Consider the following 15,923-nt stretch of genomic DNA (forward strand, 5'->3'; position numbering starts at 1 on the left):
ACTAATTATAAATAGCTGTTCTGTTACAAGTGCTGATACAAAATAGTACTAAATAAGTCACTTTCCCAAAGCCCAAATACATTAACCCAACACCCAATTGGAAACATCAATGAATACCTTGATATTAAGAGCTGGGATGATCATGACATGTCTAAAAATCACAGTATAAGCTGTTGTAACTGATGTAGCAGGTTTGATATGATTGTAAGTGTTGTTACAAGTTTGTTGTATAGTAGATGCAGGATATAACAACAATGGTATACCTTTAAAACACCTCTAAAATTGAATAGAACATCTCCTAGGGTTGCCAAACAACTTCGTACAAACTCAGTATTACCAAGCAGCCCCAAGATGCCAAAGAAATGACAGTTTCCAGGTCTCTAATAATTTTCAGTCATCCACTATTGAATATGGCATTAGTAATAGGGACGACCAACATAAAACATTTAAAGCCTATCATAACTTTGTTTGTTCAATTTAAAATTACCTATAAATTATAGACAAGGTCGAGCAAAACACCAAAGGAGATTGAAAAACCCCGATAAACTAGGCACTTTTGCCCAGAACTCTCATGCCAACTCTCCAAGAAGCCTATACAACCAGGAATGATAATGGTATGACCCCCAACACTGATAAATCTGCCCAATATGACCTGTACAGCCCGCAAAGACAAATGGAATGGTGCAACGACAAAAGGAATGACGTTGGACAATAGGCAATAGAATCTGCTGGTTGAAAATTTTGTACACTTGGGGAAATATACAAAATTGTGGTTTCAACCATAGTGTGAGATTAAAACTCTCCTAATTAAGGGAAGGCTCCCCCTATCTATCTACAACTTAAAAATAAAATGGGATGGGACAGCAGTCTTTCTTCTTCTTGCAAGAAAGCCAATATCCTTTTCTCTTCACAGAAAAGTGATAGCACTTTGATATAAAACAACAGTAACAACTTTTTGAAATGAAATGAGAGAAAGGAAATGAAGTTTCCTAGAAGCTCAAAGACTTCTGTCACTTCCTTCGGGACAGGACAGCAATATCAAACTCAAAGTCTTGATTATGTGAATTCCTATCTACCTTATTCTATACTAATTCTATCAACAACAAATTATAACAGCACAAAGACTGAAATATCTTATTCTTTTCTACATAAGACAGCAAGAACAAGTGTAAGCTCAAAGACTCACAACTATTTCTCACAAAATCTACTTCTAAACTCTCTTAAGAACAAGTGCAAGCACAAAGTCTTACAACTTTTCTCAATAGAACTTCTACTTTAACTAAATTAATCTCCAATACTTGCAGTTCAAAGACTGCAAATCAGATTCGATTAAGCTCTCAAAGAAACACTTGCAAGAAAGGTAATATGGAACACAAACTCAAGAATGTTGCGCAAAGACTCAAAGCTTGAACAATTTTCTTCTATTCCTTTCAATTTCTCAATTTACACATAAAATCTCAAAGACTTCTTTGCTGCAAATTTAGCAGAGTTTTTGTTTGCTTTCTAAAAGATAAAGATTACAATATACCCCCTCAAATATTTATAGAAGAGGAGTCTTGAGAAAAAGGTGGGTGGATCCTAACTAACTTGAGAGATTCTCTCAACCACCAAGACTTATTCAATAACTAACTATGACTTATTCCAACTATAGTCCTAATTCAATATAACTTGTAGTTGCTTTACATGTAATTACAAAAATGCAAGTGATGAGTTAACTTGCAATTACAAAGTTATTTTTTACATGTAACTTGTCAAAACAAAATTATAACTAAAACTATTCCATGTGTCTAAAGACACGACTCTAACTGCATCATCCTTTGTCTGTGATGATCTTCATGTCGCTTTAGGATGCTAGAACTTGAAGTATTCTGGATTGGTAAAGACATCTTGAGCCGGAACGAGAATTTGCATCCTTAATGATCTTTGTGTCCTTGGCCAACAAACTTCAACCTTATCTTCTTGCTTGGGGTAGTACTGGATTTTCAGGAGGGAAAGGGTTGCCTTCCTCTTTTCATGTTATGACCATCTTTGTCTTGAAAGCTTTCTATGTTCTCAACCATGAATTGTTGTTGTATCTCTTCTTTGTATCATCCTTCAATCTTGAAATCTGCTTGCAAAATAAGGCCCATGCCTTAATCTACTGATTTGGTAGGTCATGTGTGCAAACCAGACTGACAAGGGAAGGGATAAATTGATGAAAAAATGGGCTCACAAGTGAATTTCGGGTTCTGGAAGCTGCATTACATGTGTGGGGAAAACAAGAGCATTAACTTGCGATTGTGGAGAACAAACATGCAACTTTATGTGCAATGGGTAACTACAATTTTGCACTTGTAATTGGACCTTTAAAATTCATTTTGAAGTGTTTTTTGAGTGCATTTTGGACCAATTTCGGGTTCTAGATGGCTAACTGCAGGTAGACTTTAAATGGGAAAAATGAATGAAGGTGTGAAATGAGTGGATGAAATGGTGGGAATGGTATATACGGATGATGGAAATGAATATGAGTGAAAATGAAAAGATTTTGGGCAGATCATCTTTATGAAAATGGGAAAAACTTTCAACATGTAATCCGGTTCTAAAAACCCGATTTTGAAAGAATGGGTATTTTTCATCTTTGAAACTTGGAATTTCAACAAAAGATAGTCAAAATATTACAACCATAAAGGAAGATCAATTATTTTCATCCTACTTGTAATCGGGATTTAAAATCCCGAATACAAGTAAAGAGGGAAAATGGGGAAGATCAATGCAATTCACAAATTGGTTTGCAAACTTGGAACAAAAGGGAAAATCTCTCACAAAACTGATTTTAGGCAAGAACAAAACAAAACATATCACTATCATGAAGAGAAAGAATCTCTTATAGATAAAAGAAGAAGATTCAAACCCTAGCCATGTTTTTGAAAAAACGCCATATGTATTAAAATGCCCATTAAAAGCATGAAGAATCGGTCAAGTAAAGCACCCAATCTCCAAGCCTAGGCAAGACATGCCAAAACGATTTAGGAAAGACAAGATTCGTGGCATTTGAAGAACATCGTGGCATTTTTAAAAAATGGTTTTGCTGTTAAAACACCATAAAACCAGCGATCATGTCTTCCAAATAGCGTGAAGAGAGTTGGAAAATGCATGAAAATAGAAAGGAACGCAAAACACCTTCCTCCTCCTTGAATTTCTCTACAAAAATCGTTGGAAATCTTCAACAAAATCCTCCAATATTGCTGGTCGGGTTTTTGGGAAAGAACAACAAGTTTTAAATTGCATGCAATAATGAAAATCGTGTTTTTGAGAGAAAACAATAAGTTTAAAATACTTGTAATAGGGAAATAAAACTCCCATTACAAGTTTTAAACAATTCAACAAAAGACTAGTAAAGGGAAAATAAAATTCCTTTTACAAGTCACAAAAACAACTTAAAAATAAAACATGTAATAGGGAAATAAAATCCCTATTACAATTTAAAGTGACTTTATAAAAGTTGTAATGGAGGAGAAAAACCCCTACCATAACTTAAAATCACTTAAGTGGAACTTTTTAAAAGAATTACAAGTTTTATTTAAACTTTATAATTTAAAGTTCACTTGTAATATGTCTAAAAAGTTCCTACAATGACTTAAAAGACAAAAAGCAACAAGGGGGAAATAAAAAGTAAGTTACAAGTTCTAATTTCATAAAGTGCACTTGTAATTAACTAAAAATTTCCCTACAAAGACTAAAACAAAGGAAAACATTAAAACTTGCAACTTAAGGAAAATTTCCCACCTGCAGTCAGGGAGGAAAAACTCGAAATTGAAGGAAAGACATAGCAAACGAAACTAGAATGCGACGAAATTTGAAACATGGTTCGAGGATGGACTGAAGATTAATCCAGTCCAAGGGTGAAGAAAAATTCTGCGTTGGGAAGTGTGCCATAGAGTAAAATCTTCAACCTGCAGTGACTGTTCTGAAACTCGAAATTGCACAAAAAGCTAGGAAAAAGAAGACCAAAACTCACCAAAACTTGGACAATGATGGCAAAGACACCCCCAATGATTTGACACTATCAAATGTGAGTTTTGTACCTTGTAAAATGTGCCTTGGAGACAAAAATGACACTTTTTTAGGCAAAAATTTGTAGGGGTTGTCACATTTTTGAGAATCCAAAAATGAGGACAACAGAATCTACAAACCCTTATAATTGCCAAGATTTGTACAACCGAATCTAAAAATGATATGGTATGGCCATCAATTGGTCTCTCCCAATCGCCCAAGCACAAACTTCAAAAATAAGTTACAAAAAATTGAAAAAAAACACTCCAAATCTGCAATTTAAAACACATAAAAAACTTTAATGATTGGAAATCCCAAACATTGAAAACTTCAATATGCACAATGGTGATTCCTGAAATGAAACCAAATTGGGCCTAGCTATGGATTTTCTTTCAAACTCGAAATCTAAAGAGTGTTTTTTGTACTCAGAAGATTATGGAAGAATTCACAGGCTCAATCCTATAGAATAATAGTAGCAAATCTTCAACATATGAAAAATGAACCCCAACCCTTGCCGCCCCTCGTTCCCCCCAATCCTCAACCTTGTTTTATAGCTTTGGGAGGAATAAAACCAATTTGAAAATATAAAATAATTTATTTTCCCGCCAAAAGACCTTTACAATTTATAAATGACTTTCATGTGCAAATCCCCAACTTTTTCCCTAGACATCCACTTTTGAGGGGTTAAATAAGCAACTTTAATAAAGTATCACTCTTAAACAAATTTTTTATCATTAAACATTATAAACTTTACATATTTTAGATACTTCACTTGAGTTGTGGAAAGCATTGCCAAGAATTTGGAATCCATTTCGGATCATGCCATGATGAAATTGAAGGAGTGGGATGATGATTGTGTAAAGACTTAATAAAAATACACATGCTCTCTAAGAAGTTTGGAAAATACCCCAAAGAGTCTGAAAATGCTTCTGAAAGTGTCATTGAGGTCCATACTATCAATTGAGTTCTTTGCCATAAATAAAAACCAAGAAAGATTGAACCTGTGCTCTCCAAGAGCTTTGGAGTCCCCTTATCATAACCAATTACCTTGTGGGAACTCAAGAATTAGGCTACTCATCACCAAATTGATTATGCTTGAGAAGAAAACATTATAAGGTCCCTCCTAAAATATGTCATATGATTGCAATTACTAAGTATTTTAATGTCTCAAGTTCAACATTGCTTGAGAGAGTTTGATCCCATTGCTAATTCTTAATAACTTATCTCCATTGGTAAGACGAGGGATCATGGGATTTAGCATGAAGGCCTATCTTGTTCTCTTCAGCATAGGGACAACTTGGCCAGTCAACTCATTATGCTATTAAAAATGGCATGAAAGTGACTTTTCTACTAGAGGGTCTCTGAAATCACAAATTGCAACAAAGGCATAGCGGGAGATAATTGATTTTGGAAATAGTTGAGTGACTCCTTTAGGGACTTTGTAGTTTTCTTTTAATATTGCATAGTTAGGGATTTGGAATTTATTGAAGACGCCTAAAGCTTTTTAACAAAATGTCCTTTTTGTTACCTAATATAAATAATTTACATGATCAAGAAGGACAAAAACCCTTTTTTCTCTATCTATGAACAAAAGATGGGTAGAATGACACCATGAAGAAAGATGTTAAAATCTCTGCCAATCCATTTGGAAAATGAGAACTTCCAAACACAATTTTGGGATGATTAGGGACTAGGGTTTAGTATTCAAAGCAATGCTTAGCAAGGTGAAAATATCTCATCGTTTTACATATTTTATTATGGGATTGAAAAATCAGTATGAATATTTTCTAGAACGTTCATTGGTCAGGACTTGTTGTGCACAATGCATGCAAAAGTCATGTTTCTCTTTATTAAAGTAGTATTTTCTAGTGTTTCCATCTTGTAGGAGACATATGGATGACTAGAGACAATTGCAAATAGCTCAACATACAATAATGTTGAGTACAATTGAATTTCTTTGAAAGAAAAAATGTAATGCAACCTTCCATGTAGATAATTCTCCACTATGGATTTGTATATTTTTGATAGGGATCTCACCATGCACATATGGATAGAATTAAGTATTTTTCAAGGAATTTTAAATCTAATTTCTTGTAGTAAAGGCTCAAATTTTAGCCTGTCTGGCTTTCATCGAACAAGTGGCATGCATTTATGTTGCCCGTTTGTTGCAAGTTTCTAGAGTGTGTGTTTTCTTGCTTATGGTTGTCACATATGGAGGTCTTTTAAGGATATCATTTGATGATATCAAATTAAAAATGTGTAGGAAAATAATTTCATGCTTTTCAAATAAAGAATACTCCAATGGTCAACCTTATTTCATGAAAATGGAACCTCATGTTGTTTTCATAGAGCCTAATGACTGCCCCTCATATCAACTAGGAATTAAAGGCTCAAAATTTTATTATTATATTTATGCTTGAAGAAAGTAATTTTCCTTTAAAGATTCTTATTCAAGTTTACCTTCCTCTAGCTATTAAAAATAGCTATTTCGACCCTAAGATTTTATTTTTGAGTAATGTAATAATTTGTGGAATCCTAGTTGTGCTTTTTTAGACATAAACCATGAAATAGAAGTGGGTGTAGCTATAGTATAAGCTGATTAGTTTTATGTATACCATTATTATTGTTGATCAATTGTTTGGAATGATGTCTTCACTTTAGAGACTTTTGATGACTATTTGCTTGTCTATTAACTGCTACTTTTCTTTGCAGTGACCACAAACCTGTTAGTGCAACCTTTGCATTGACAACGCATTCTCTTCCTCCCTCAATCTTTGGCAATACAACTGATGATAATACAAGATGGCATATTAGAGTATGCATTTTTCTATCCATCTCTAGTTTCATCATTTTCAGTCTGAAATTTTTTTACCGTGTTTTGTTCGCTTATGTTAAAAAAATTGCTTGTATAAGATTAGAACTAGCTTATAACCTTTTTTACAAATAAAACTAATTATATATTCATAATAACAAGTTGTTTGTTAAGTTAAAAAAACATTCACCGAATGCCTGAGACATTGTTCACTATCTGATTGATATGCTGTAAGAACCCCTCTATAATTTCACCAAAATTGTGTATTCCTCTTCATGCACATTTTGTCAAACACTTTGCATACTTCCTTAGATAAAGAGGTTTTCTTGTTGCAGGTTTGGTATGTTCAGATCATGGATGTTTCATTGCATGAAGTAATGCAAATTGTGTAGGAAATGAAGCATGAAAATCATACAAACATGTGATGTCCCCATCCTTTACTTAAAAGAAAACCAGCATTAAACGCATGTGATCAAGGTGTGGCAGACCTTGGACACTTCTAAGAAGTTAGCAAATAGAAGTAAGAGTTGTACATAGCAATTAATAGTTCAAACAGTGATGTTTGTATATTTTTGATGGTAGAGCCAATTGCATTATGGAGGATATAAAGATAAATGCTGAAGCAATAATCATATCAAGGAAAATCATCTTATTCATAAGACTATCAAGCACCAAGACAACATGAAGGGATTCCGATAGCATGGATATAGCAATATTCATGGATCATAATATGGATACCACACAGAAATGTACATATCATAGCAACAATTCCTGAGGAACTCTTATATGCATCGATCATAAATGAAGACAACTCCTCATCGATATCGCTATCAAAGAAAGACATCATAAGCATCCGTCAGTATTATCGCTGTGAATAGAAGATAACAGAGAGAATAATCAAGCGTCATTTACCATTGACTTGATAAGCAAATCAATCTACAAGCACTATGTTACCATCAGCAAGCATATCGATGAATATCATAAGCACCACTTAATGTTGCTTTGGATTGATCATATCAAGCAAGGAGAGAACATATTATTGCTGCTTAAGAAGGATCAATTAAGGATTGATCAAGGATGATTAAGTTAACAACAAGTGAAGAGACTAATGAATATTGATTAATACCAGAGATAACAAATAACAATTAAACATGGAAGGCAGCAATTACACAATTAATTATGAAAGGCGATTGGCATAATAAACCAATTTATATAAAATCATGAAGAGATATGATTAGGAAGAGATTATTTTCCTTAAACGTTCAAAGGATGCAACCCTTCGATCTTGCAAGATATATGACGGGGATTGATCCCATTCTCAAGGGGGAATCTTCGGAATTTGTCTTTTACTTCTATTCATATCCGTTATTGGATTGGCTCATGGTGCAGGAGCACCTAGTTCTACCTAGTTTTGATGCGTTTTTACATTTTGGAGTGATTGATCATGTTTGGGATCAATGAATGAATAATGGATTGTGGTTAGGTCCACAAGTGTGGTTTAGAGTTATTTGAATTGTATTGATCATCAAGGTTTGTTTGTTTTCTCAGTTTTGGCCAATGTGCCCTTGTAAGCGTAAAATGGCATTATTTTGCAAAATAGGGTAAAACTCATTGTAAGGCCTTATTAGGAATTTGGTCATGTTTGTTTGATGTTAGGGAACCATCCTAGGGGGGTTTAGAATGAATAGAAATGCATAAATGGCAAAAATGCAAATGGGAGCAAAAGTTGTCATTGTTGCTCGACAACTTTTTGAGCAACTTTGCAAAATTGAGCAAACCGGTGGTTAGGAAACCGATGAGGAGTTGGTTATGACCAAGGAGGCATATAAAATGTTTTTTCAATGATTGTACACGGGTTGGAAGATCCAGGAGCAAGTTTGAATAACATTTGAAGACAATTTCCAGATTTTTGCATAAGTTGTTGTTATTTTGGTAGCAGCAGTCCGTACCAAATGGATTGATCTTATTATTGTCCTTCCATGGTGGTTTAGTAAATGATATTGTGTTGCTCAGGAAGTGCTTGAATCCTTTCTTAGTGCAGGTTTGGTGTGTGATTACAATTTGTCTTATTCTGCATTGCTCTCAGTCTGAGCAAGGGTTAAAGACCCTAGACATGGTTCCAACTTGATACCCCATTGTGTTTGTTCAATTGCCCTTGGGATTCAAGTCATGGAACCTTTATATAGTGTACATACTCTTTGGAATGGCTTGGAGGTTGTTTGGAAGTCTCTTGCCATCATATCCTAGGCAAGCTCCGCCATAGACCGACTAGGGATATGACTGTCATTTTTGTCTTTACTTGCAGGGATGAGCAAATGTAAATGTGCCAAGTGTTTGGCATGGTAGTATGAAGCATGGCAAAGTCTCAATGAAGAGATGGAGGTGTGACAGGGTGTAGAAACCAATAAACCCCATTGGAGAAGGCTGTTAACTCTAAATCCCTCAAAAGTGCCATTTTTGGGATCCGTACCGGTACGGACAGATCAGATAGCCTACCCTAGTAAATCTAAAAGTTTGTCCAAAAGGGTACTAAGATCACCAAGGCTTTTGGGGGGTCCTTTGGAGGTTTTTTGAGTAATTGCACAAAAAACGGTAAGGTAGGGCTAATAGGGGCTCTAGGGCTACTAGGCCTAGAAAATAGGAATAAGAGGAAGCGATGGAAAAATGGAGTGTAGCCAATCAAAGGACCACATGAGTGGAATTGAAACACCTACTATACACCCCCTGAGACCCCTACAAGTGTATGTTGGAGGTTTGGATAACTGGATGGTTGGATTTACTCTAGTGATTCCCAACCATGCTTATGAGTAATAGGAGTAAACAAGTTGATAGGGAGCACTCCAAAGGAGTTTAATTGTTTGACTTGTTAATGGACAAGTGAAGGGTGATGGAAGCCCACCAAAACATCCTTTACCTACCTATTGAGCGAGGTGTAACTCTTTTGTGAGAATCTCCCCATCAGCTCATTTGAGCACCAGCCTCTTGGCATTAATCAGGTCACACACATTCAAGGAGAAATCAGGAACAGCACCAATATATAATTGCATACTCATAAAGATAAATCAGGAACAGCAAGATACTTAATCGCTAGAAGCGATATAAGAATATTAAAGCATATTTCTTAGTGCCATACCAGAGGTAGCTATCAGCAACACTGATTATACAACTTATATTGCACACTTCCTATTGTTATAGCAGAAGTACAGATCAGATATATAACCAAGATCATCTTGCATGAATCCCATCAATATATCAGAGATAGCAGTGATACTCTATCATACTGTTAAATATTAAATCATATAACATCATATTATAAGTGGTATCAATTGTAAATCTCAAGGATAAACATTATAAGCAGATCCTTGTATATTATTTTATACTTGGTGGTATCAGTTATCTTTTTAGAGTTTAAATTGGAAAGAAGTTTCTTGCAATTGAATATTTATAGAAAGAAGTCTCTTGCAATTGATTCTTAAGTAATAGTTCCATATATCCTGAGAATTTTCATAAGGGAACATTACAAAACATTTGATATAGAAAATGTCAAATAAGTTTCTGAATTTGAACTGTATTAAATATTAGAAAACAAAATGAGGATTAGCTCAGATCTGACCTGCCATTTATTTCTTCAAATCTTGCATTACATTGTTGACCAATTTTGGCATAGATTTACATAAATGATGTGGCTACCAATATGCTTCAGAAATATCTGGCCAAACTCATCAAATAAATGCTCAGAAAACCCTGATTTGATATCCTTGGCTGCATTGAGATTGCTGCAGACCTAAAACCTTAGATCGCCCAAAATTAATGCACAGAAATTACCCTTCACACAGCCATAAATCTGTCCAGAATTTTTATCATTAAAATTGCCCAGTATGGCTGCAACTCACACCTCTAATGATGGGATGATCTGCCCAGAAATTGCTATATTCAGATCAGATATTTTCTGCTCAAACCCTACACCTGTAGCTTATAAAAAATACTCAGAGAAATCTGTGAAATTTGTCTTTTTGGAAAGACTACACAAGTTTCTAAAATCTTCACATTCTAACTATTGAAGTGCAACAGTGAATTTTGAGATGAATTCACCAAGGTTGAAGTTGGGTTTTCATCCAACCGATCAAAATACCCAAGGGTTTTCGTCCTAGGGCACACTGAACCTGCAGAACAAGCTCTCCTAAATTCCCTGATACAAATATCAAAACCAAAATGTCCAAATGACTTGCTCTCATCTCTTTTTAAAAGGCTCAGTTGGAACTTCTACAAAGATTTGATTTAACCTCCTTAAAGCTTCCAGAAAAATACTTTATTTAATAAAGTGATTTTGCAACATTTATTTATTTATTTAAGTCACTTTAATTAAATTAATTAGAAAAAAAGTTATCCTTAGGATTTATTTTAATTGGACAATTTTATAAATATTTAATTTTACTTTATTCCCTTAAAATCTCTTATAATAGCCTATGGGAATAAAAATAGGCTAGGTGACCATACAAGATAATCACTTAGAAAAAGGGGACATTACATATGCTAGGACTTAAGTTGATGATGCTGGAGTATTCAGGTAGAGATTTCAAAGATCTTGCATCAATTTCCCTATTGGTTTGTTGTTCATTCTTAATTCAAAGATATAGCCAAATGATAGTAACTTTTCTACACATTGTTCTGGTTTTCATGGCTTCTTCTTTCTATAAGCCACACTGAATGAAGATAGGAAGAAAGAAACATAGTAAAAGAGAGAGAGGAAGGTGCTACAAACAAAATGATAAATGATGCCGAGTTTGAGAAAGGTGTAAGCCACCTATGCATAGGGGAATAAGAATTGCCAAAATAGAAAATTGAACGACAAAGTGCAAGTTGAAGAGTCGCACAAGAGGAATGTAAAAAGCCTTACATTTTGAAATAATATAAACAATAGCCCAATAGAAAGAGGAGGGAGACTGTGTCAGGGAATAAGGGCACAAAGAATGAATTATTGAATGAATGCTTTTAATATGTCCATGAGGCCAAACTACCTGTGGAACCCACAAATACCCAGCAAAGCAAATAAGCACAAAAAAAAACCCCACAAAGAATGCATAAGAAAAAGAATGCAAAAATGAACAAATGAAAAAGAAAGTTTGAATGAGGAAGAGGCAAATGAGAATAGGCGCAAGGCAGAGACAAATTTAAAATGCAAGAAAATAACAAGGTTGCAGGGAAATGTACCCCAAACACCTTGGGATGTGTATCTTGTTTTTGAAATGGGAGTCGATGCGTTTCTGGTTGCAAGGGACATGGGCAGGAGTCGGCAGGACAACTTCAGACGTTTTTGTGCCGAAAGAAACAAAATAACCCTAAAACACGTCTTAAAGGAGGAAAAACACGGGTTAGGAATATGGTGCTGAAAACAAACCCTAAAACATGATGTCTTAAAGGCAGAAATACATAGGTTGGGATGGAAAATGCTTTTGGAGCCATTAACAGAGCCCCTTGAACACATTTTGCAGGGTTTTTTTGACACAATGACGCGATTCTGACCCCTTTCTTTCCGAGGTGAAAGATTTTTTGCTAGGGTTGTTGCAGAATCGAAAATTAGCACAAAATAATTTGAAAGGTATTCTACTATTTTGGATTCTCGTATTCTAATTTTTCCATTTTTTGTTTCATAGTTTTTATTCCCTCTGATTTTTCATTTTTTTGTTTCATAGTTTTTATTCCTGTATTTTTAGCACTGAATATTATTGAACTTATTTCAATATTAAAAATTAAAATATAAAACTATGCATTTTTTATTTCCAAGACTGTATATTCAAAATATACAATCATAGAACTAAAAGTGCATAGTTTTATATTTTAATTTTTAATATTGAAGTTTAATATTTAATTTACAATCAGGGTAGTAAGGTAGTTCCAGAATGTGAGAGTGAGAATCCATTTAAATTTTATTTTTATTACCAAAAAATTAAATATTGAAATTAATTTTTTTTAATTTGTTATTAACACCATGAAACTCAAAAATTGAAATTAGAAGAAAAAAATTAACTTAGAAATTAAAATTAAACTGTGATGTTCATAGTACCCATTTTTATTTTCCAGCTCAATCAAGTGGAGCTGGTTAAGTTCTATAGTTTTAAGGGGACGTCTGTTATTTGAGTTTTTTTGCCAAGAGATGCTATAGAATGCCATAAAAGAATTTCAGATAAATGCAACTGTTTGCAATCAAGAAGAACCATACAACATTGAATATTGTGAAAGTCATTTTTATTATTCATGAATGTCAAATGAAATGCTCCCACACAAGCCATGGGAATGACTACCTATAATACATTATGAAAGAAAATGATGCATATTGAAATGAAATTATCAAAGTTCCCAGACTCGGACTCGGCTCTGACTCAGCAAGGTTGACTCGGCTCGTGACTTGGCTCGGACTCGGCAAAATAAGAAAACCCTTGAAATTTAGAGATTTTTAACGATTTAAAACTTGTTTCATACACCCATTATAGAATTAAGCTTAAAGACACTATAACATCATCAAATAGAAGCTAATTTGATCACATACATAAACATACATCCATCACATGCGTAGAAATGTAAATTGTAGCTGAAGGAATTAGAAAACATAGATATATAGAGTTATAAATGTTGTCCAATGTATATAAAATCCATGACTTAAAATGTTCCCAAACATATATGTAACTGTAAAGTGTAAACAAAAACAAGTCTATGGCTCAGCCTCGTCTATATGCCTCCTAGAAAGGCGTCTAAGGTAGGTCCTGGATGACTGAGTAGCCATAGTCTCTGCCTGTGATGTGCCAGTCTGAGTAGCCATAGGTGTTGTGCCTGATCGTGCTCTATCCTCCTCCTCTGCCATAGCCACAGCCTCAGCCTCTCTGTTTGCCTGGCCAATCTCTTTTAGGGTTATAAGAAAGGGAAATGGCAAAAAAATCATTAAAAAATGTTATGTTTTTTTTGTTTTTTTGACTGCACTTTTTTAAGTGATGCCAGCCGGGTCACGACCCTCGAACTCGGCGAGTCAGGGAGTGACTCGTTGACTCGGCAAGTTAGGCGAGTCACGCCCCCTGACCCGTCCAAGCCCGGGTCAGGGTCACCCGGCCCGCTGACTCACGTGACTCGCGTGAGTCACAGAACTCTAGAAATTATAAACAAGAACAAGGGATCTGTCATTGCCTTGTAATGATGAACGCTTGCAGTTGAGCAACTTCATCTCCAACTCCTTCCTAGTGCCAACCCCGCTACTCCAAGTGTCTGCAAAAAGATAGGAGAAATTTGTGCTAGAGCTTGGGATACCATATCCTTGCATATACATCATCACTACATGCACAATTTACTCCTATAATGCATTATACCAGTCCAATCATTATGTCACTATCAACAAATAAAGAACAAATCTGAAAAACTCGTAGTTTTGTCTAATAGTTCGTTCATTGTTTAGATACAAGTGAAGTTTCATTACTGACTACTTCATTCAATGTAATTATTACAGCTTGTGGGTTAAATGGGCTCGCACGAGGGTTGAGCTCAGCATGTTGTGATATTAAGGACAAATTATTATGACAAAGATTCAACAATCTTTACCCGTCTCCTATGGTAGTCACAATAAAAGAGTACTTGTCGCTCATGGAAGTAAACTGATAGGAACATGCGGATCCTAAATGTCAATACCAGCATACTGTCATAAACGAGGAGCACTCATTCACAAAGACCATCATATAAGAGAAATAAAGAAGATTGCATGGTTGTCATAATAATTGCAGCGAAAAAAGATCAATTTCAGTTATAAGAACAAAGAACAACACTCTTCAATGATCAAGACATAGTATGGATAATTGGGAATTGCAAGAAAGAGAGAACACAGAGTATAGCAGCCCAAAATAGTAAAAATTGTTTTTGTGTTTCAAAGGCAAGATGCATGCACTAAAGGGCATTTATAAAGAGCTTTAGATAAATATCAACAGAATGGCAAGAATTCATGAGAACATTCATAACCGAATTCAGAGCAGAAAATAACAGTAAAGAGCATCCTATCACTTGTTATTCACAAGAGCAGCATTCTCAGTGAACAATGATCAAATGTTTCATGGAGAATAGAACACAGTCAAAGAACAATCCAGGAGGTTAGAGAGCTCGTCGCAGTCTTTAGAGAACAGTGAAATAGAGTAAAAAGAATATTGTTGCAGCCTAATTCACTGTTTTAAGTTGAGTAAAAGACAATGAAAAGATAGAATCTTAAAAAGAATATAAGCATGTTGTTCTATTAGGACAGTCTTTTCGCTCAAAAATGGCAACATCTGTGATATTTTACAGTGATCACCAAGTGGGGGTTTCTTAGTAAGAATTTGCAGCAGTCCTCAACAAAGGACAGTAAGCTTGCATCACAGGGAAGAGTTTACTGTCAATAATCAAGAACACAGTGAGATCTCTGAGAAAGCACAGAGGTATTAGGCATTAATAGAGTAGTTCCCTGTAATAGGATACAGTGTTTTCAATCTTCTACACCATCTTGTAGCAGCACAATAAGAGCCAAAATTCAGCATCAATTGCAATGGCTATGAGCATCGCATAGAGTAGAGTCTGAGAAAAGAAGATCATAGTGGGCACACAATATTGAATAAAAGAATTCAGTCAAAATACTATAACAGAGTAACCAAAAGAAGCCTTGACAGTTCATAGATGCTACAAAACATAGCAATAGCAATCAATATCACTGAAATCATGAAGGAAGTGCAGGGTATGTGTCTCTATAAAGTCCTCTTAGACCTTTGCAAAATCGTGACAACGCAGTGAACTCATCAAAAGCTCCGAACTCAAGAGCATTCACAGTGAGCAATTAATGGAGTCTAATGTGAGTAGATCAAAGTCAAACACTTGAGTTTGTGGTTAAAAAAAAACAATGAAAGGTGCCGTCATTAAAGGAGCATAAAGTCACCAGCAATATGCAAGACAGAGAATGATTTACAAATATATTACAGTCAAAACCTCAAAATCCAAGTATGCAACCTCAATAGTGCAGATAAATACAAATTAGCAGGCAGCCATGTCGATTTATGACATTTCAAACAGCAAAAACATT

The 15,923-nt window shown here is 34.9% G+C and overlaps 1 protein-coding gene across 6 annotated transcripts in view; it reads left to right on the forward strand.

The window, feature by feature from the left end:
• The window catches only part of LOC131063643 (uncharacterized), a 234,193-nt gene that overhangs the window by 143,010 nt on the left and 75,260 nt on the right, over positions 1–15,923 (forward strand). For all 6 annotated transcript variants that reach the window (XM_057997541.2, XM_057997540.2, XM_057997543.2 and 3 more), the window contains exon 17: positions 6,745–6,847. In XM_057997541.2, the coding sequence (XP_057853524.2) occupies positions 6,745–6,847 (103 nt within the window). The remainder of the gene's footprint in view (positions 1–6,744; positions 6,848–15,923) is intronic.

This window comes from Cryptomeria japonica, chromosome 4, assembly GCF_030272615.1.
Source record: "Cryptomeria japonica chromosome 4, Sugi_1.0, whole genome shotgun sequence".
Classification (NCBI taxonomy): Eukaryota; Viridiplantae; Streptophyta; class Pinopsida; order Cupressales; family Cupressaceae; genus Cryptomeria; species Cryptomeria japonica.